Here is a 22,253-nt window from a genome sequence, read left to right as displayed (position 1 = left end):
ATGTTAACCTGTGTGTACCTAAGTGTTTGTAGGGGGAGGGTCCCTACCTGAGAAGCTGTTCTCAGATTTACCATGGGGTCCTAGTCCCCCCAAAGCCCCAATGCTTTGCTCTGGAGGCAGTGTGGTAGAGCAGAGGGCTCGGAGGATCTGAGTTTGGAGAGTTGCCACTGGCTTGCCGTGTGATTTTGGAAACCCTGACCTTCTCAGTAGCGTTGCCTTCAAAGGACATTTGGAGGGGAGGGGAAAGGAGACCACTGTGAGGTCCTGGCACCTGGGAACTCTGACTCTCAGCTGCTGGGCTAAGCAGGGAGAGTGCTGGGAAAAGAGGGTGTTGCCAGGATGGGTGCCCACTCTTCCTGGAGACCACAGGCTCTTGGTCTGAGAACGTTCTGTTGGCTCCATCTGCCCTCTATCCCTGACTGTGGCAGGGCAGGCCGACAGCCACAGTCCCATGTGAGCAGGCAGAGAGGGCGAGGAGGGGGTTCCTCCCGGTGGGGCTTGGAGCTGAGCTCCCAATGACTCCCTTCCCTCCTCTCCCCCTGCTCTCTCTCTCATGCCCTGGGGAGTGTGTACTTCCCCATGTACCTGTCAGGTGTGAGGTGTGTGTTTGGACACACACGCGGTGTGACCGAGGGTGGGGTATGCATCAGGGCACTCTGTGCGAGCACGTCTGGCTGTCCATGGCTTTAGGCAGGTGGCTTTTTAGGTCTAGGGTAGGGACGCTGAGAGGTCCCAGTGTGTGTGAGTGTGGCGTTGTGGAGGTGGGCATCGCGCGTGAGAGTGTGCGCAAGCTGTGGGAGCATGTCTGCGTGTATGGACAGGTGTACGTGACTGAGTACATGTACTCACGTAGTGCATCTGTGCAGATGTGCCTCTGCCGCGTGAGGCCCGCGTGTGTTTGTGTGTGTGTGTGTGTGTGTGTAAGCTTTGGGCTGGGGTGTGCTCTGTGTGGCCTGAGGGCATGTGCAGGGTGCCCAGGGTGGGGAGGGTGAGTTGCACGGTGCTGAGGGAAGGGCCTGATGGCTGAGGGTCTGCGAGTGGCAAGCTCCCAGCACAGGCGGTACAGATGGCAGCGTGATCTCCTCAGCAGGCTATTCTGAGCGGGAACAAGACGCTGGGAACACGCTTGTCCTCAAAGCTGATGCAGGCAGAAGCTATCCTTTCTGACAGATCCAGAACTCAGACCCTCCTCAGTGTGTGTGTGTGTGTGTGTGTGTGTGTGTATGTGTGTGTGAGAGAGCGAGCAGTGAGCCTGTGTTGGGGAGGGGAGGGAAGAGCCTTGTCTTGAGTTCTCCTTAGGAAATGAAGGTGACAAGATGACAGAGGTAGGGAGAGGGGGGTCTATATCCCCAGAGCATGACCTCTACCTTGAGTCTAAAGTGTTAGTCTCTTGGCTCAGTCCCTTTTGACCACAACAGTGTCTGAGACCCAAGTGGCAGCCACCTTAACCCAGCTGAGTCTCTGCTGTGGCCAAGCCCCCAGTCTCCTGGGAGAGGGTCAGAGATCCTCTGACGGCAAGTGGAAGCAGCTGGAACCTGGGCGCCTGGCATGGTGACTGTCCAGGTACCAGAAACCATTCTTCATGGGCGGTCTGTGGGCTGGTGCTCCCTGCCAGCTAACCCTCACAACAAAATCATCAAGTACTTTTATTAGACCCTTTATACAGATGAGGGACCTGATCTTCAGTGAGGAGAGGCCACGTGCCCTCATCCTTCTAGTTGGTATGCAGTGGTCTGATGCTGTGCCTGTCTGCTTCCCTCTACACCTGCCGTCCCCCTCTGCCGGGGTCCCGCTCACAGATCCAAGCGCAGCTAATTCTCTTTGTAGGGACAGCATCATGTCCTTTCTTGAGAGTGAGTAGGAGTCGGGAGAAGGGCCCCCGGGGCAGATCTTTTAACTGGCCACCTTCGGGAGTCTTGTGGGTTTTGCCCTGGGCGGGGCGGGATTGAAATGAAGGTCCCTCATCCCTTACGTGCTCACGTGGCCAGGGTTGCAGGTGTGACCTTGTGTGGGGCTGGCAGTCAGGTCTGTAGACATCTGGGGATGTGTGGCCCTTCTTCTGTGTTTGACAAAGGACTCTCAGTCCATGGGGAACATCTGGCCTCCAGGATGCGATGCTGCTTTCCAGGCTGGGCTCCATCCGGGGGCCCTCACTGCCTGGGGACCGCCCACAGTGCAGCCTTCCCTCCACTGGACCACTCCCTCTCCCTGCTGTGGCCCCGAGGCTCGTTCCAACCTCAGGACAGAAGACCACGGAATCCAACAGGGCAGCGCTGGAAAGGCCCCAAGAGACCTTTTAGCTCACTTGCCTCGTTGTGTCCATGGAGAAACTAAGGCCTACATTGGGGCATGAACTGGGACGAACGCGCCCACCACACCGGAGTCCCTCCCATTCTGGGACAGAGAGAGTAATCAGAGCACGAAAAGGCCAGACTCTTCCACAAGTGTATCTATCTACCCGCTTGCCTGCCGACCCTACTGCCCACCCCATTCCCCACGCCCCACCATGACCTGTGGGAATTCGAGTAATGGACACTGACTTACCAAGTAAGGCAGCGACTTCATATGCCTTCTTCTGTTCAATTGTCTCGTAATTGAGAGCTTCAAAAAATATATCCAGAACAAGGATGTTCTCTCTGCAGAGGGAATATTCAGGACCATACATGGTGAGAACCCTCAGGGGCCACACGGCCCACCTGACACAGCTTTCCCCTTGACAGCGGGTGAGGCTGAGCCCATGAAAGTGCGACAAATGGCCCAAAGTCAGAGCTGGGTGGTGACAGAGCTGGCCTTGGAACCAAGAGTCCTGACTCCCAGCCCAGTGCTCTTTACAGACAAGAGGCACGTATCAGCTCTGCCCCTCTGTCCCTCAGCTGTCCCTTCTTTGTGTCCTTTCCATGAGTCTTGCCTGATGTCCAGATCTCTGCGCCCCCAAAGAGTCTGCCTGGCTCCTTACCCCTAGGGGAGCTCAGTACTTTCTGAACAAGCTCTTCATTCTTTGGCCTTGCTTCAGCCTCCTGACCTCCTGGGTACCCCGTACCCACTCCTGAAAGCCTCCCCAACCCAAGTTCCTACTTGGATTTTTTTTAAAGATTTATTTATTTATTTGAGAGAGAGAGAGAGAGAGAGAGAGAGGAGCAGGAGGGACAGAAGGAGAGGGAGAGCGAGAATCTCAAGAAGACTCCCGCACTGAGTGTGGAACCTGATGCGGGGCTCGATCTCACAACCCCGAGATCCCGACCTGAGCCAAAACCCAGAGTCAGATGCTTAACCAACCATGCCACCCAGGTGTCTTCCTACTTGGATTTACTACAAGCTTCTCCTAGTGGGAGCCCCCGACTCTAGCACTGCCAAGTCAACTGCCAGGATCAGGGAGGGATTTTAGGGAGCAAATCTAGATCTGGCTGGGGGTTCCCTTTTGCTCCTTTAGGCAGGTGTGTTAACAAGACACACCTTGGCAGGAAAAGTCATCGCTGCTGGCAGAACATGTGCTCAACAGCGGGGCCGTCTCCTTCATTGCTGGTCACAACAGCTTTGGTGCCCCTTGTTCTCAACTTGCCGAGCCAAAGCTGCCCCAGGCTGGGCTTTGGCAGCAGTGTTGGCAGGAGAGAGTGGCTGGGGAGAGAGATGCAAATCCCCTTTCCTCTGCAGGGCTCCCAGAGGCACCACTCAAAGTAAGGGTCACCATCCCCTGCCTGGGTAATGGCACCTGCCCCCACCAGCCTCCAACCCTTTCTTCTGGCTTCCCATCTGTCCTGTACACCTGCCGCCTGAGGAATCTTCCTAAAACTGCTAAACGAAGTCACACTGAAAAAAAAGTTACATTTCAGCTCCTCAGTCACACAGGCTGCATTTAAAATGCTCAAGAACCACATGTGGTTAGTGGCTCCCGTGTGGGACATCACAGACTCAGAACATTTCCATCTGTGTAGAAAGTTCTGCTGCAGGGTAGCGGTCAAAAATACACATTTGAGGCTGTCACTCGTCCACTCAAAGCTCTTTGGACGCTCCCTATTGTCTCCGGGGAAAGTCTCTCCCTGTCCCCCACCGCATGGCCAGCTCCACCTACAAGGTGACACATGGCCTGCCCTGGCTCTCTCTGGCCTGCCCCTTGTCTGCCCTGTGCCGATCCTTTCTGCTCAGCCTCTGCCTGGCACACCTCTTCTCCCATGGACCTCATTCATTTATTCCGTTAGAAGACATTTTTGGAGTACCAACTATGTGCCAGGCACTCTCCAGCACAGAACCAAAGGAAAGGCTCTTCCTGCCTTCAGGGGGCTTTCAGTCTAGTGGGGAACACACACACACACACACACACACACACACACACGAATATGGAATTACACACTTGGGCGAGCGTTCTGAAGGAAAACACCAGAGTGCTTGGAGAGAAAAATAAAGGGTGGGGCATTCATTCAGGGGTTTGAGGAGATGACCTTGAGACAGAGACCTGCACAACGAGGAACCAGCTAGGTAAAGTGTGAGAGAAAAAGCGTTCCCGGCAAATGTAAGAGAATGCGCAAGGCCTCCCTGGAAAACTCCTTCAGGCTCCTTAAAGGCCAGGGTGCTCCGTCTTAACCATCTTTGTCTTTGCTTTCTGAGTCCTAAACACAGAGCTTGTCCCACAGCCAAGTTCAATTCATGTCTGCCAAAGGGCGCCGACTGCTTCCTGTTGCCCTCTTCCTCAAATCGCCCCCAGTTCCTCCTCGACCCTTCCTTTCTCCCCGCTGCCCACCATGCCCACTTCGCTTACGAGATATATTTTTCTGATTTGTTAAATTTCTTCTCGAGGTACTTGGCTGACGTCTTGCTGGGGATCTTCACCATGGAGAGCTCTTTGTTGTAGCGGGTCAGGTTGCAGGGTGTCCTGCAGAGACAGTAATTACTGTCCTTCTCCGCCAACAGACCTGGAGGGGAGAGAGGGGCGGGGCTTAGTCGTGTGTGTGGGCGGGGCTCCGGCAGGTGTGTGGGCGGGGCTCCGGCAGGTGTGCCTTCCCCGGTCAGAGAGGGGCGGGGCGCTGCAGAGAGAAGGGGAGCTGGGCTCGAGCTCTAGGTTGGTGAGAGTGGGAACGCTCATAAAAAGAAGTGCCCACTTTATGTTTTTCTTGGTCCTGTTCTCCTTTGATCCTTTATTGCTACATTGCCCTTTAAAAATTGTTGAAAAGGTCCCACTTTTGGAGCACGGGCTCCCAGGGAGGCCTGGCGCCCTCAGCTTCCCAAAGCCGCCTTCTCTGCTCCTAACCTCAGTGTTCTCATCCACAAAGTGGGCCTCCAGCCAAGGGCAAATGTGGGAGACCATTTTCTCTGAAACCCAGGGCTCTGTGGTAGTCCCTCTATGGCTCCTTCCTAACCAGAGGTAGCCTTGTCTGCCTGCTGGGTTAGGGCACAAGCAAAGATCCCCAATTCTTGTCCCTAGAAGCAATCTCCCTGCATCAGGAATGCTTCTTTCCTTCAAGCTTCCCCCTTCCTCTTAGGACAGGGTGGCTAAAGACATCACTTTTCTCCTTCCATCTCTCTGATCATCGCAGTGTTACCCACGGGTTTTCTCTAATCCATACTCCAAAGAGAGCTGTCTTCGGACATGTCAGAAGTCTCCCACTCTCTCTAAGTGACCCCCCCCCCCCAACTCCCATCCTTCTGGAAGCATCTAGACACAGGAGTCCAGAGAGATCCCGGCTTAGCTCCAGCAGGTACAGCTGCTGAATGAAATGGAGTCTCTATGAATTAAACTCCCTCTCTGCTTGTCTTGATTGTAAATCACTTCCCAGGTCTGGAGAGAGCAGGCAGGTGGAGTGGGTCTAGCTTTGGGGATGTAGAATCTCCCGCACCCGAGGCTGGTGGGGTCTCCCACACCCAAAGTTTTCCAGTGGGGGAATCCAGCAGTTACTCCAAACTACAAGCCCCAGTGGGAGGTTGGACGAGGGAGATAAACACGCTGGCCGCTCCTCCTCTCTCCCCCAACTCCTTCGGTGTCCACCCAGATGCCCACTGTCCATCTTCTCTCCATGTCTGTCCTCTCCTTTATGTTCCCCAGTGCTCTCCATTTCCCCTGAGCCTCACCCATCTCTACCCACACCCCTCTATTCCCATTCTCTCCCCCAGTGCCTGGTCAGCCCTCATCTGCTTCCTGCATCCCTCGTCTGCATCCCTGAGTCTGTTCCCTCCCCACCCTTCTCTGCTCCCTCCTCTCCACCTTCCTCTCCTGTCCCTGCAGTGCCCCGCCCGCCCGCCACCCAGTCAGCCTCTCCTCCTCCTCCACTCCCCATCTACCCCATTTCTCCCACCCCAAGATGGCCTCTGAAGTCTCAATCTCAGCCCCTCCCCTTTGTCCCCCAGTACTGACCTAGGGCAGGCTCTGCGCACTCCTTGTGCTGCTCAGGAGTACAGAAAGGGGCATCCCCTGCAAAGAAGAGACACAGGGAGAGGTACTCAGGCAGCAATGTCTTCCTCCTGGGCTGGGGAAGGCGCACGCATCCTGTGGCCAGGAGGGCTAGCGTCCCCAGGAAGCATTCAGAGGGGGAACCTCCACAGAAGGGAACCACAGATCAGAGCTCCCTGAGGGCAGTTGGGGTGCAGTGTACCCAGAACCAGGGATTGGATCTGCTCTGCTCTCTGAGCTTGGGTAGGCAATAATAGGGTCTGCCTATTCTCCCAGATTGCTGTGCTGGTCTAGCCAGCCCAGGTGGGTGATGGGTGAGAAAGCCTTGATGGCTGAAAGCAGAGAGGTGGTGGAAAGCACTTGCCACATCTGGCACGCATCATTGCCTATAACTCACATGGGTACCTCCTGAAACAGGACACACTGTGTCTGTTTTACTGGTGGGAGACTTGAGGCTTCAGTATCCTGCATTCCCAGGACACCAGAAGGAGCAGGAATGGAGGTGGGCTTTGAACCCAGTCCAGTCTGACCCTGAGGTCAGAGCTCCTTCCAACAAGGGCTGCTTTCTAAGTTTCCTCTTGCTCTGCCCTTTATTCCACACTAGTAACCGAGATGCCAGTAAGAGTGTCATGAGTGAAATGATTAGTCTTCTCCTTGCTTTTGGCTCAGGTCCCATGGGGGGACCTCACTGGCTGCTGCCCCCATCTGAGTACCAGGCGGGCAACACTTAACAGTGCTCCATTCTTCTCTTTGGTTTCTGTAGAAATCCTGACACACCTCCACATTTTTTTCTGGTTTTTTTTTTTTTTTTTTCTTCCAAGGGCTAAAGTTAAACCTATCACAATGTCCTTTCTTTACTATGTCCATGAACACCTTTTTCAAGAGCTGAGAGCTGATACGTTTCCTCCTTTCCAGCAGTAACAATTTAACTGATATGTTTCCCCTTTCGCTCTGTCTTCTGGGAGCCTCAGAGGCAATTTCAAAGATTAACACTTATCCATTTACATTACTAGGAAAATTGTTGATTACTGATGAAATAATTCAGAATTGGGCTAGAATCGTGTTCCTCTCAGCATTGGTTATAACAGAAGACAATTGTGTCTGATCTAAAACAGACAACTAAGTGTCTGATTAATAAAAGTATGATAACACTATGAAATAGTGGCCATGAAATATCACAGTGATGTTTCCAACACATAGTAGGTCATCAGTCAATAGTACTTTTGGTTTCCTCTCCCCATGTGCTAATACAATGACCACTGACTTTTGCACTTTTATATTTTAGCCTAATTTTATCCTCATAACAACTAATGATTGTGTTTTAAGATAATGAAGGTGAGAACAGAGAGGCTGAGTAACTTGTGTCTGGTTGCACAGCAGGTGAATGGAGGAATCTGCCTTAGAAGCCAATGTCCCTGCCCCCCGCTTGTCACTCTTCCTTCTCTGCCGAGAAACCAAACTCTTCATGCTCGATTTGGCCCTCCCACCATTCACCTCCTGCATTTCTGTGTCTGATTAGCTGACCCTCTCTAATGAGCCATCTGGATGAAAGCAATAGACACCCGGGTGTTTGAACAGGTACCATACGAGGATTCAAGCACTGCAAGCACTCAGATGCCTGGACACTAAACTCTAGGAGGTAACAGCAGCAGACAATTAGCACACATATTGAGCACTGGAAGGAACATTCCTCAAACATCTGGACACTACTGGACACCAGGATGCTGCCTTGGTTGCTAGTCTGGATGCTTCTATCTGCGCTCCAAGTGTTTGGGATCAAATATTAGCCTTCTTAGAACAGCATCTCTGTGGATCCTCGTGGAGTGGGTCCAGTGTTTCCCACTGGGGCGCCAAGTGCAGACAAGGTCCCAGGCTGCCCCCGGCACTGACCTGGCATGTGGACCATGCGGCAGTTACAGTTCTCCACAATGTAGCGTGTCTCACAGTCAATCCGACAGGCGGTGATACTGTAAACAGGAAAGAAGTCGAGTCCCATCTCTGAGGATCGGCACTCGCCCCAGGGTGGGGGCAGGTATGTGAGCTGCAAGACAGGAAGGTGGGGGCAGCAGTCAGCCCTGGAGGTTCAGCGTGGACAGCTCCAGTATCTCACTCATTCACTTATTCAGTCAACAACAATTATTGCGCATCTCCTGTGTAACGATCTAACTCCACTGAGCTCAGAGGCTTTCAGCGTCGGGTTCTAATCCTAGTTTTCCTGTCTTGTAACCCTCCCCGAAATGCTGATCTCAAAGTCTCTTACACATGCCCCTTGTTTTTCTACTTCCGAGTTTGTCATCTCGAGTCCCTTGGAATGACCCAACTAAATTCTACCCTCTTGGCTGGGGACATTGAGAGTCTAAACCTAGGTTTAGGGACTGCAGGAGGGTCCAGGAAGAAATAACACAAATCAGTGTTATTTTTGATCCATGGCCCAGACTAGAGCAACTCTCCAGGGTCATGCTAAGGACCGACTTCTTTGGGGAAAATGTCACTTTTGTTTTCAGAGATCCAGTGACCATAGAATGCTGTCATGCCTACGGTACATACCTACTAGAGACGGGAAAGGTGAAGAATGAGGGAAACTAATAGCTGAGCCTTACTATGTGTTAAGCCTCAAGCTAATTCCTTTATACCTATCTTTTTTTTTAAAAACTGAGGAATAAAAGAGCAATAAAATGCGTGTGTTTTCAGAGCACAGTTCAACAAATTCTGAAAAATGTGTACACCTGTATACCTATCACTTAAATCTAGACTTCAGATTTTAAAAAAATTTATTTATTTAGGAGGGGGAGAGAGAAAAACATGAGTGTGGGGGAGGGGAAGAGGGAGAGAGAGATCTCAAGTGGACTCCTGCTGAGTGCAGAGTCCAACAGGGCTCCATCCCAGGACCCTGAGATCATGACCTGAGCGGCTCAAGGGTCAGCTGCTCAACCTACTGAGGTGCCCAGGTGCCCCAAGACCCAAGACCCAAGGCATTTTTAATCACCCCAGAAAGTTCCTTCCTGTCCCTTTCCAATCAACCCCCGTCCACCCAGCCAGTCTCTGTTATAGATTCTATCACCATAGAGATTGGCTTTGTCTGTTCTCAAACTTCATATAGATGAAAATCTACACTGGGCTCTTCTTTGTGCCTGGCTTCTTTTGCTCAACAACACGTTTTAGATTTATCCACATGGTCATGTGCATTAGTTCATTTTTTAAAGTTGCTGAATAATTTTCCATGTATAAATACACCACAATCTGCAGCCATTTACTTGAGGGTGGGCACTTGGATTGTTTCCAGTTTTGGGTGATTATGAAAAAGTCCTGATTAACATTTATGTACAAGTCAGTTCAGTTTTTGGACAGGTATTTTAATTTCTTTTAGGTAAATGGCTAGGAGTAGAATAGCTGATTCATAAGACAGGTCTGGGGATAATTGTATGGAAACTGTGAAACTATTACCCACAGTGGTCGAACTACTTTTCATTCCCACCAGGAGCGAATGAGAGTTCTAGTGACTTCGCCTCCTTGCCTAATATTGATTTCGTCCACAGTTCTAATTATAGACCTTCTTGTAGGGGTGTAGGTATATCTCGTTGTCATTTCTGTTTGCAGCTCTCTGATGACTGATGATCTTGAGCACAATTTTAAGTGCTAATTGGCCATTCATATATTATCTTTTGTGACATGTCTTCTCAAGTCTTTTGCCCATTAAAGAAACTTGCTAACTTTTTACTTTCATTATTAAACTGTAAGAGACTCCATATGTTCTGGGTACAGGTCCTTTTTCAGATATGTGGCCTGAGAATAATGTCTCTATACTTCCTATAGTTTGTGGCTTACTTTTTTATTTTCTGAATGGTGTATAATCTTCCTACTTTTAAAATCCCTCATTAAGATGTCATTTACATATAATAAAATGCATCAATTTTAATGGGCAACTTAATAAATTTTTACAAGTGTGTACACGCTGGTAATAATCATCCTATTCGAGGTGCAGAACAGCTCTGTTTACCCCAAGAAGTCCCCATTTGCAGTCCCCTCCCAACCCTCAGGCCATCACCGATATGCTTTCTGTCATAAATTAGTTTTGCCTGCTCTAGGATTTTATATAAATAGAAGCGTACAGCATGCACTCTTCTGTGTCTGCCTTCTTTTTCCCAGCAGAATGTTTTCAAGATTCATTCATGTTCTTCCTTGTCTCAGTAGTTTATGCCTTTTTATTGCTGAATTTTATTTCTTCTGTTCTGGTCTCTATTTCTTTTTTTCCCCCTCTGCTTTGGTGCATTGGCCAGAAACTGTATATTGTGTAACATTGGAAAAAAATGGAAGAGAGATGCTATTCTTACCTTGTTCCTGATTGTAGGAGGAAAGGGTTCATTATTTCACTATTAAATATGTTAGACATATGTGTTTTTCTTAGATGCTCTTCTCAGATTGAGAAAGTTTTCTCCTATTTCTAGTTTGCTGAGCACTTTTATCGTTAATGGGTGTCGAGTGTTGACAAGTGCATTTCCTGTTTCCACTGAGATGATCCCACGATTTTTCTCCATTATTTCGTTAATAAGATGAATGATACTGATTGAGTTGTAGATGCTGAATTCACCTTGCATTTCTGGCAAAAGCCCCACTTGGTCATGATTTATTATCCTCTTTATCTATTGCTGTCTTTGACCTACTAATGTCTTGTGGAGGAATTTTGCATCTGTGCTGATGAATGATAGTGAATTTATTTTACTTTTCTTATACTGTCCTGGTCAGGTTTTGGTATTGTGGTTATGCTAACTTCATAAAACATTTAAGTGTTTCCTTCTCTATTTTCTCAGTTTGTGTAGACTTGGTATCATTCCTGTCCTAAATGTGAAGCCATCTGGACTTGGTGATAGGGTGTGTGTGCGTATGTGAGATGCTTTTTAATTATGAATTCAATTCCTTTAGTAGATTTAGAGAAAATCAGACTCTCCAATTCTTCTTGTGCTGCTTTTGTTGTGTTGTTTTCCAAGGAATTTGTCCATTTAATCTTAAGTTTTTGAATTTATTAGCATACACTTGTATATAATATTTTCTTAACATTTTTTAAATGCCTGTACAATTGGTAGTGATATTCTCTCTTTCATTCTTGATATTGGTAACTTGTATTACCTCTTTTTCCTTATTGTTTTTGATTTCCTTCTTTTTTTAAAAGATTTTATCTATGTATTTGACAGAGAGAGTGATCACGAGTAGACAGAGAGTCAGGCAGAGAGAGAGGGGGAAGCAGCTTTCCTGCTGAGCAGGGAGCCCGATGCGGGGCTCGATCCCAGGACCCTGAGATCATGACCTAAGCCGAAGGCAGAGGTTCAACCCACTGAGCCACCCAGGTGCCCCTTGTTTTTGATTTCTAATGTAATTATACTTTGATCAGGAAACATACTCTCCATGGTTTCATTCCTATAAAATTTACTGAGGTTGATTTATAGTCCAGCATATAGTATATTTTGGTGAATGTTCCATGTACACTTGAAAAGTATGTGTATTCTGTAATTGTTGGTGTAGGTGTTTAATAAAAGGCAATTCGGTCAAGTTGTTGGATAGTGTTGCTCCAATCTTCTATGTCTTCACTGAATTTTTATCTCATCCTTCATCAGTTGCTGAGAGAGAAGTGTTCAAATCTCTAATTATGACTATAGATATTTCTGGTTCTCCCTTTGGGTCCATCTATTCTTGCTTCATGTGTTTTTGAAACTTTATCATTGGGCATATACATATTTAACGTCATGATATCTTCTTGAGAAATTGATTCTGTTGTCATTGTGAAACGACCCTCTTTATCACATGCAATAATTTGTCTTGAGGTTTACTTTGTATATATATATATAGATATACCAGCTTTCTTATGCTTACTTATCTTTTCCTCTTCTTTTAATTTTTTGGTCCATCCTTTTACTTTTAACCTGCCAGAATATTTTTATCTTTAAGGTACATCCCCTGTAAACAGCTGCTATTTTACCCTATCTAACAATCTTGGAGTTTTAATTGGAGGGTTTAATCCATTTATATTTAATATCATTCTGGATATGGTTGAGTTGAAGTCTACTATCTTGCTCTTTGTTTCTTTTTTGCCCTCCACTGCTATTTCTTCTTTTGTTCTACCTTCCCTTACTCCTTTTGGGTTAACTGAGTATTGTTTTCATAAATCATTCCCTCTCTTCTATAGCCTTTTTAATTATTCCTCTTTGTATTATTATTATTTTTAGATGTTGCTCCAAGATTTACAAGATGCTCCCTTAACTTATCAGATCTATTCTGAATTCATATAATACCACAACATATAATTCTTTTTACACCTCTTCCTGTCCTTTATGCTATTGCTGTCACATATTTTACATCTGTTATAAACACTACAACGTACTGTTACTATTTCTCCCTTCAGTAGTCCCCTGACTTGCAGAGAAGTTAAGATAGGAAAGAAAACTTATGTTCAAATTTAACCACATATATACCATTTTCACTAAAAAAAAAAAAAAAAAGATTTATTTATTTATTTGAGACAGAGAGAGAGCATGAGCAGCAGAGGGAGAGAGAGAGATAGAATCTCAAGCAGACTCACGGTGATCACAGAGCCTGATGTGGGGCTCCATCTCGTAACATTGAGATCTGGACCAGAGACAAACCAAGATTCAGATGCTTAGCTGATTTCACCACCCAGGCACCCCTGCTGTTTATTATCTTTTGTGTGGATCTGAATTTCCATTTGCTATCAGTTCTCTTCAAGTGGAAGAACATTATCATATCTTTTGGTATGGGTTCACTAGTGGAAAATAGTCTCTGTTTTTATTTATCTGTTAGATGTGTTAATTTTGTCTTTATTTTTGAAACACATTTTGGCTGTGTGTAGAATTCCAGCTTGTTAAGTGTCTTTTTTTTTTTTTTTTTTTACCATTTCAAAGATATTCCACTGTCTTCTGGTCTCTGTTGTTTTTGATGAGAAATCAGTCATAATTTTGTCATTGCTTCCTTCTATGTATTATGCCTCTTTTCCTCTGACTACTTTTAAGATTTTGTTGTTGTTAAAAAAAAAAAGATTTTGTTGTTGTTATTTTGTTTTTAGGATTTTGACTGTACCATACGAGGATGTGGTTTTCTTTGTGTTCATCCTGCTTGGAGATCACTGAGGTTCCTGAATCTGTGGAATGATGCTTTTAAACAAATTGAGAAAATTTTTAGACAATATTTCTTCAATTATTCTTTCTCCTCCATTCTCTGTTTCTGTTCTTTTTGGGATCCTATTTATATGTATGTTGGTCTGCCTAATACTGTTTCAGAAATCACTGGGGCTCTGTTTACTTTTATCAGTCTTTCTCTTTTCTTCTTTTTTGTGTGTCATTTGAATAATTTCAGTTAACCTGCCTTCAAGTCTGGTGTTTATTTATTGTTTTCTCTCCAGTCTTCTGATAATCCCAATAGTTTTTCTATTTCAGGTAATTATATATTTCAGGTGTAGGTTTGATGAGGGAGCAGGAGGCTGGCTGAGGACAAAGCAAAAGCTGGCGCCTTGCACCCCCTCTTCACCCGTTCCCCTCCATATGTGTAGCATTCCTCAGGCACCCCTGACTGCCATAAAATGATAAATAGTTAACTTGCAGGGATCGCAATCCTGCAGAACAGGAATCTCCCTTGCCCTACAAGATGTCCTAGAGACCTAAACAGGGAGGTTACCTTATCAATAGCACAAATTTCCAGAGGCAAATAACTCTTGGTTCCTGAAGCCCTAATGTCCCCCTCCCACCATAAACTGGAGGAGACTGGGGTAGAAAGGAATGTAAATGATAGCCAGATCATAATGCCCCACCAAGAATCCCCCAATTATCTTGATGTTAGTGCCTGACCTAAAGATGACATTGATCAAGCCATAAGGGCAAAGACTCCCCCCGGCACCTTGTAGGCCCTCCCTAGCATGTGAGAACTCTGTCGAAATCTCCCATTCCTTCACCACCTCCCCCCAACCGTGGGGTATATAACATGCCCACCCTCACAACCCGGGGCAGCAGCTCTTCCTGCCCACGGGTCCTGTCCCCGTGCTTTAATAAACCACCATTTTGCACCAATGACGTCTTAAGAATTCTTTCTTTAGTCGTCGACTCCGAACCTCCTCACCCCACCGAACCTGACTTAGGTTCTGGGACTTCATCTGGTTGACCTTTTAAAAGAAGTTTTCATATCTTGTCTAAAAGTTTCTCATTATTTACATCTTTCTGTAATTTTTTAACATGCTCATTATTGTTATATTAAAGTTGCTGTTTCTAATTCCAACATGGTCTATATGTGGATCTGTTTTGACTGTTTTTTTTTTTTTATATTTTCCTTCTTTTTTCTACATGTCTCATAATTTTGATTACATATGGGGACATAGTCCTTTTTAATTATATACTGGACATTGTGAATAACTCTTTATAGTGACTCTGGGTCAGTTATCTTCCATTGAATAGTATTGGGTTCTAGGCAGTTAAGTTCATGGTGAATCATGTTGATTTCGTGGAGGCTCTGTTTAGGTTTTGTTTATAGATGGGCATATTTTAGTTTTGCCTTTAGTTTTGGACTATAGCTCTTTGTGTTGAGATATGATCTTAACTCCTGAGGAATGACTCTTCTGGGATTTCAGTGGAAGTTCTGAGGTGCTTATTAAGTCTCTCCAACTTGATTGGACTTGAATTTCAAGTCTGTCTCTCCCATCCCCCAAATGGCACCTGCTGAAATTACTTCCCATTTCTTTCAACCGGTGTTTTTCTCCTGAGCTTCTTGGAGTTTCTCTCCATCTCTATGAAGTTTGAAGTTCAGGCTAGAACTTTAGGGAAGTCTATATAAAAATGTGGGGGCTCCCCATCTGGGAGAGGGGCCATCATTTTTAGGATTTCTTTTCCCAGTTTTTAGACATTCAGGCAACCCTGAATTCTTACTTCTGACTTCTTAACGCAATGGCTGCTGCTTCCTGCTTGAGCTCTATCCTCAGGATTCCCTTAGAACTTGGCATGTCTTCCAGGGGAGGTCATGTGAATTAAGTGTGTGCTTCACTCTGTGTGGTTCCCTTTCTTCAAGGGCTGTGTATCTTCCAGTTTCTACCTGCTTTTCGTCTCTTCCCAGTGCCATCAAATTGTAGCTTTAAAATATTTTGTGTAGAGTTTGTAATTGATATTTTCAGGAGAGTTTGTCTGATCTAAGCTGCTCCACCATGACTGGGAACTGAAAGCCTCTATACTTACTTTATTTAACATTCACAGAACTCCTTTGAGGTTTGATGCTCCTGTTCTCACTTTTTAATGAGAAACTTGAGCATCAGAAAGGTTAAGTAGCCTGACCAAAATCATGAACCTACTCAGTGGCAGAGCCAGCAGATGGACCTGGGAATTTCTGACTCTGGTCTTGTGATTATCATGCTATATTGCCTCTAGAGTAACTTGGTGGGAGGAAGGGAGGGAGAAACACTCCAAGGAGTGCTTTTTCAGAGCCTTTTTCTTTTAATCTCATGGTTTCTTTCTTCTTCCTTTCTCATGGTTTGTTTTACTCTTTTATCTTTTTGGAAGTCACGAGTTGACTGGGCTTTTGCACAAATTTCCTGTATGACCTTGGGTAAATCACTGCTCTCTTCTGGACCTTAGTTTTCCCATCTATAAATAGGGAAGTTTAGGGGATTGGGGTAGGGGGTAGGAATTATTGTCTGATTAGAATGGATTGGGGCCCCTATGTTGCTCAGTATTGGATCATTAAACACATACACTGGCTTTGGGAAAAAATAATCCTGACTTTTGGCAATGCTAAGGTCTAAAGTGATATAAATTAACTCTGGAGGGGTAGCTCATTTCTTCTTCTCCTATTGGAACAGGTTTCCATAACTCTCAACCAAGAGTGTGGCTGGTAAAGCTCTGATGGAGATCAGCCCTCGTTTGCTCAGGATCAACCACTTCCTTTTTGCTACAGAGGTCATGACCTGGGTACCACCACTACCTTGCTGTGTCTGGTTCATTGTCTGTGCCATCAGATTTCCTGAAGACTCACACACTGTAGCAGCTGGAAAATCCCTGCCTGTACAGCATCGACTCTTGCTTACCAATGAGTATCTGAAAGTAGGTTGGAGTATTTGTTTATCCCGGGCAAGCAAAGCCTCAGGGGGACCCCGAAGCACTGTCTTCAGATATCTGAAGGGCTGTCTCAGGGAAGAATGAGATTTGTTTTCTGGCTTCCCACGGGAAAGACAGATACAAGAATAGTGGTAATAAAGGAAATGAAGACGATGATAATGTTTATTGATACGGCAGGCTCTGTGGTAGGCACATGACATGCATGACTTTCATCCTAAAGAAAGATAAATTCTGGCTCAATTTTCTAACCTACTAGCATGATTCAGTAATAAAATCACTGTCTTGAGAGTGAATTCCCCATCCTGAGGGGTGTTCAAGCAGAAGCGACATGAATCCCTGGCTGGGATGGGGAGAGCAATTTAAGCATGGGGTGTGCAGTAAATGAGATGGTTCCTAAGGTCTCTTACGTCCCTATGTCTAATTATAGACCTTAAACCTATACTTTTACCAGAAGAATTAGAGGCAGTGAAAGGAGCTAGACAGAATGTTGAGCCCCACTCATTCTTGGGCCAGCTGTCATGACCTTGGTAATTCCCATCTCAAATGAGATCAGCGTCCCGCAGCTGGCAGGTGCTCACCGAGACTTAGTTCCCAGCCCCATCTCACCTAATAAACACCCTCATGTTTCTCTGCCCCTTCATTCATGCACCAAACAGCTCAGCTCCCCCTCTACTCTCCTACAGGTTTGTAACCAGCAATCTCTGCCCTTTTGGGGTCGAATTACTCTGAGTTGGGTTTATTAGGATAAGGACTCTTGCTGAGTCCAGATGATGCCAAGCAACTGGATCTAGGGGTCTGGAGCTGGGAGACAGGAGAGTCGCCCAGAATGGAGCCTTGAAGTGTTCTTGCGTATACTTGACATCTCATCCTCCCTTACCATGTGTTTCCACTATGCCACCGAACTGGGGGCTTTGGATAATTGCTGGAATTTATGAACTGAACAAAGAACTCAGCACTTTTGTGATTGAATATTCTGATGCTTGGCTTTCATTGCTCCGCTGTCTTGAGGCTTTTGTCTGCGGTCGTTTCTACTATAGAGAGAGAAGCTTGTGTTTTCTGCCTCCCTGCCTGGGGACATCCTGTGCTGTTCCTCAGTCTTTGGCTTTCCCAGCGTCCCCCAGCCCAGAGATCCCGAGATGTGCCACCAGGTGGCGCTGCAGTTAGCGCAGCTGCCCATGGGCCTGTCTGCAGTTTGAACAACAGGGAGGAAGTCAGCGACTTCCAAGCTCCCTGGCCAAGCTCCCTGGCCTTTTCCGTCTGTCTGCAGCCCACACTCAGGCCTTGGCTGGGATGCTGCTGTGGGCGTACCGGGGCTGGAGAGGGGAATAAAATGGGGCTCCCGTTTGCCGAAGCCTTGCTTCTGCCAGCATCGTAGGAATGTCCCTAAATTCCCGGGGGCCTATCTTATGTGGGCAGAACACAGCGCATCATTGACTGGCTAAGTTGCCTAACTACTCTGGACCTCAGCTTCCTGATCTGCAAAACAGAACTAATGATTTACAACTCATAGGGTTTCCTTGAGGGCTAGATGAGAATAGCCATTGTACCGGTGCAGTATTAACACGTGTTCGCTGTCTTTAGGTTAAGGAAGCACCTATAGAAGTCCTTTATTCAAGGTGGCAGGCAGTCTGGCAGCTGGTCCCAGATGCTTGTCCTAATTGGCATCCCCTCTTCAACTGTATCCATATCTCTCCCTGCCCCCTGGATCTCAGGCTTCTAGTACAAGGTCCAGCACATAGTACATGCTTCATACTTGTTTATCAAATGAATTGCCCCTTCCTGCTTTCTCCTAGCTTAAGCACAGAGGATGAGTGCAAGGGGTTGCCCTCTCCAAGTCACACAGGAGCAGAGGGTCCACCGTGTTGGTCCCCATAGGCTCTGCACTGAAGCAGGCTCAGCACCAAACCAAATCCTGGACGGGTCAATGGCAGGTTTTCCTTTGTGACCTTGAGCATGCTGCTCAACCTCTCTGAGATTCTGTCTCATCTGTAATGGGCAGGGCTCTAAGTGTACTGTGCTCTGAGAGGTCCCACGTTCCAGGAGCAGGTGACCATGAGGTCCCCTCCTCTTGGCCAGGCCCTGTGATCTCCCCCTCATCGTTCTACTTCCCACCGCCAAGTGCAAACTTCTGCCTTGCCCACCCAGATGGAGGGGAACTCAGAGTCTGCTTTTGAGACATAATTTTCAGTTTGATGTTTTTATTGAATCCTGCAGAATGATTTAATGTGTTCGCAAAGGATTATATTGCGCTCCTTTTAAACACTACTAAAATCAAATAAAATACTAAAATCAAATCTACTGATCAGTCAGTCACAGAGGCAGCAGTGGGGTCTCAGGGGAGACGTGTCCCTGTAGGCAGCACCCAAGCAGGGAGGGAGCTCCATCCCCCAGCCCTGCTGGCTTTAGGGACAGTTCAACTCACAAGGTGAAAGCAGAAGAGGTGGCCTTGGGAAGAAGCAAAAGTCTAGTGACTGAGCAGTAAGAACACGTGCCGATTTGAGTGCACCTGCTATGTGCCAGGCCGCATAGTAGGCACTTTCAAGAATATCGTCTCTCTTGAGCCTCACAGTGACCCTGCCAGAAGAAGTATTATGTGCCCGAAAGACTGTAGATGAGTTGATGGTATAGACATAGCTGATATTTACTGAATCCTTACGAAGCACCTTCTTTGTACTGAATCTTTGAATTCCCACAGCAACCTTATGTGCAGACTTTCATGCCATCATTGTGTATCTGGGAGGACTGGAGCATTTAAGCGGCTATGGTCATGGAATTGGAATGCAGCACCTTTAACAACTACCTACATTGAAAGGATTGGCCACAGGGAGTGGGATCCAGAGGCCAAAGACAATTCCTGGGTGGGTAGGTGGAGGCTGGGGCAGAGAATTGAGAGCTGGGAGCCTGTGTTCTTCAGACCCCCATATGGGAAACAGTGCATAGACTCATTAAACAGTTTCATCCTCTCAATAACCTTGCCAGTTAAATGCGATCATCCCCATTTTACAGATGAGCAAATTCAGGCAACGTGCCCAACACCATACAGCTGAGAAGTGGCAGAGGCAGGATGCAGACCCAGGTCTGTCCAACTGCAAGGCTCCTGACTGGGGGCCAGGAGACATCGGAATCTTGGCTCTGCTGTTACTTAGCTTTTTCATCTGCAAACCAGGTGATTGCTTCCTTCCCCCATTCTGGGTACATGGCAGACATCACTAGTCAATCACAGATGTGGTCTTGGAACTTAGCTAAACACTGCCATTTGATTGCAATAGGAACTGAAGGAAATGTATTTGGGGAGGCTTCATCTGTAGACACCTAAAAACTACTCATTGTTGAATAGTCACAGAGATCAGATAAATGCTCAGGCTGGGCAAATTATTGTATACTATATAAAATACAGAATGTGACTTCCTTGCAAAAAGAGTAAGCATAACCTGCCCTTTTGTGTGGAGCATCCCTGACTGGTGTTTGGACTGTTTGGATCAGAGAAGGAGTCACCCAATCAGAATTCAGCAATGCCCCGATCCTGCACCAAGGTCACACATAGAGCTCTTCATTGTGCTGTCTGGAAACTAGTAGTAGCAGCTGCTGCAGCACTTTGACTAGCAACAACCATCAATTTGAAAAGTGAACTACCCATGGTTTGTGACCAATATAAACAGGTATATCCATTGCAAAAATGTCTACGAGTGGGAGACAATAAGAGCAGAAAATGGTGAGTTGTTTATGTTAAACAGCAAGAGAGTTTCTTTAAAGAAAGACTCTAACTTGCCTCATTCCAACACGACTTTTACCTTGGCCCGTACTGGCTCTAGATATGCCTCTGAAGCTCTCTAAGATTCCTTCCAGCTTTGGTTTCATGGGCAGACACCCTCTGCAGTTTCATTTTTATCCATCCATCTATTTGTATCTACGCATCCACTCATCCATCTATCCATTCATCCATCCATTCAGACATCTATCCATCTACCCAGCCCACCCATCCACTCATCTACCCATCTAACAATCCATCCATCCATCCATCCATCCATCCATCCACATCCACCCACCCACTCATCCAACCATCTACTCCCACCCACACATCCACTCATCCATCCATCCACCCACACCCACCCATCCACTCATCCACCCATCCAACAATCCATCCATCCATCCATCCATCCATCTATCCATCCATCCATCCATCCATCCATCCATCCGCATCTACCCATCCACTCACCCAACCATCTACTCACACTCACACATCCACTCATCCATCCATCCACCCACACCCACCCATCCAATCATCCAACCATCCAACAATCCATCCATCCATCCACACATACCCACCCATCCATTCAACCATCTACCTACACGACCCATCCATCTATTCATACCTTTATCCATTTATCAACACTCACCCCTCCACTCATCCATCTATCCATCCTTCCATTCATCCATCCATTCAGACATCCATCCATCTACCCATGCCCACCCATCCACTCATCCACCCATCCAACAACCCATCCATCCATCTATCCATCCATCCATCCACATCCACCCATCCACTCATCCAACCATCTACTCACACCCACCCATCCAATCATCCAACCATCCATCCATCCATAAATACCCACCCATCCATTCATCCATCTACCTACACGACCCGTCCATATATTCATACCTTTAATCATTTATCCACACCCACCCCTCCACTCATCTATCTATCCATTCTTCCATTCATCCCTCCACTCATCCATCCATCTACCCACATTCACCCACCCACCCATCCACTCATCCATCCATTTCTCCATTCACCGACCCACCCATCCACTTTCCATGTGTCCAATAAACATTTACTTAGCACCTATTCTGTTCCAGGAACACTGTCAGAAACAGGCTATGACAATGAATGAAATGTGGTTCCTATGACTATGGGTCTTACAGTCTGGAAAGAACAGAGATATGCATAACAAAGCAAGCACTATAATGGGGGACATCGTACAGAGGTAGTGAGGGCACTGAGGACAGAATGGCCAGACCAACTCAGAGTAGGAGGGGCTCAGAAAAGACTTTATGGAAGGGGTAGTCCCCTTTGAGCTGAGTCAGAGAAGACTGTGTAATTCATCGAGCAGAGGAGAAATGGGAAGGATGTTTGGGGTGGAGGGAACTGCCTGGGCAAAGGCACAGAGGAAAGGAAAGGCCTGGCTTGGCAGGGGGGCCTCAGACAGGTAGCAAGGTGAACATATGGGTTAGTGTCAGGAGGGATTGTGCTGCTCAGTGGCCTGAGTGATTGAAAATTCTCCATGATCGTTACTGGGAGTCCTGTGCACACAACAAATACACATCACTAGTGGGGAGCGACTCCTGTTAACCATCCCCCCGCCCCCACCCTCCCCTCCACTGCTGCTATAAGAGCTGTCTCTGCAGAAGAGTGTTCTTAATGTGTCTGTGCATGCCAACCACCATTATAATCACATTTTCATCTGGACACCATCTTCTGGCACGGGCACCATCGGCACGGGCAGTGTGCTCTCTGCAGTTCACCTTGGTGCATGATTTGTTGGTGGAAACAGGGAGAGGGAAAGTGCCGCTGGGATGCAGGTGGGGAGGCAGACTCATCCAGAGGAATGAGCTTGGAGGCATACAGGCCTGGCTAGGCCATTTATAGGCCACTGTAGGCAGAGCCCGTCCTTCTTTGGGGTTTCTTTGGTCCCTCCAACCCTGGACCAGGCTATTGCTTTATGTCTCTCTTTGTCTTTTGCTGTCTAGGGCCCAGGCAGGTTATCCTCCTGGCTTGT

General features: G+C 46.9%; 1 protein-coding gene and 1 long non-coding RNA gene across 2 annotated transcripts in view; one reads left to right on the top strand and one right to left on the bottom strand.

Moving 5' to 3' along the window:
- Positions 1-22,253, bottom strand: part of LOC131816366 (acid-sensing ion channel 2-like) — a 252,203-nt gene that overhangs the window by 4,844 nt on the left and 225,106 nt on the right. Inside the window, exons 4-7 of the mRNA XM_059149050.1 lie at positions 8,270-8,420; positions 6,344-6,400; positions 4,754-4,907; positions 2,545-2,636 (exon numbers count right to left, since the gene is read on the bottom strand). Of these exons, the coding sequence (XP_059005033.1) occupies positions 2,545-2,636; positions 4,754-4,907; positions 6,344-6,400; positions 8,270-8,420 (454 nt within the window). The remainder of the gene's footprint in view (positions 1-2,544; positions 2,637-4,753; positions 4,908-6,343; positions 6,401-8,269; positions 8,421-22,253) is intronic.
- LOC131816369 (uncharacterized) overlaps positions 1-22,253 on the top strand; it is a 65,615-nt gene that overhangs the window by 6,018 nt on the left and 37,344 nt on the right. The window lies entirely within an intron of this gene.

Source organism: Mustela lutreola, chromosome 15, assembly GCF_030435805.1.
Source record: "Mustela lutreola isolate mMusLut2 chromosome 15, mMusLut2.pri, whole genome shotgun sequence".
NCBI classification, from domain to species: domain Eukaryota; kingdom Metazoa; phylum Chordata; class Mammalia; order Carnivora; family Mustelidae; genus Mustela; species Mustela lutreola.
The sequence above is the reverse complement of the archived record's forward strand: the minus strand, read 5'-3'. Positions and strand labels throughout refer to the sequence as shown.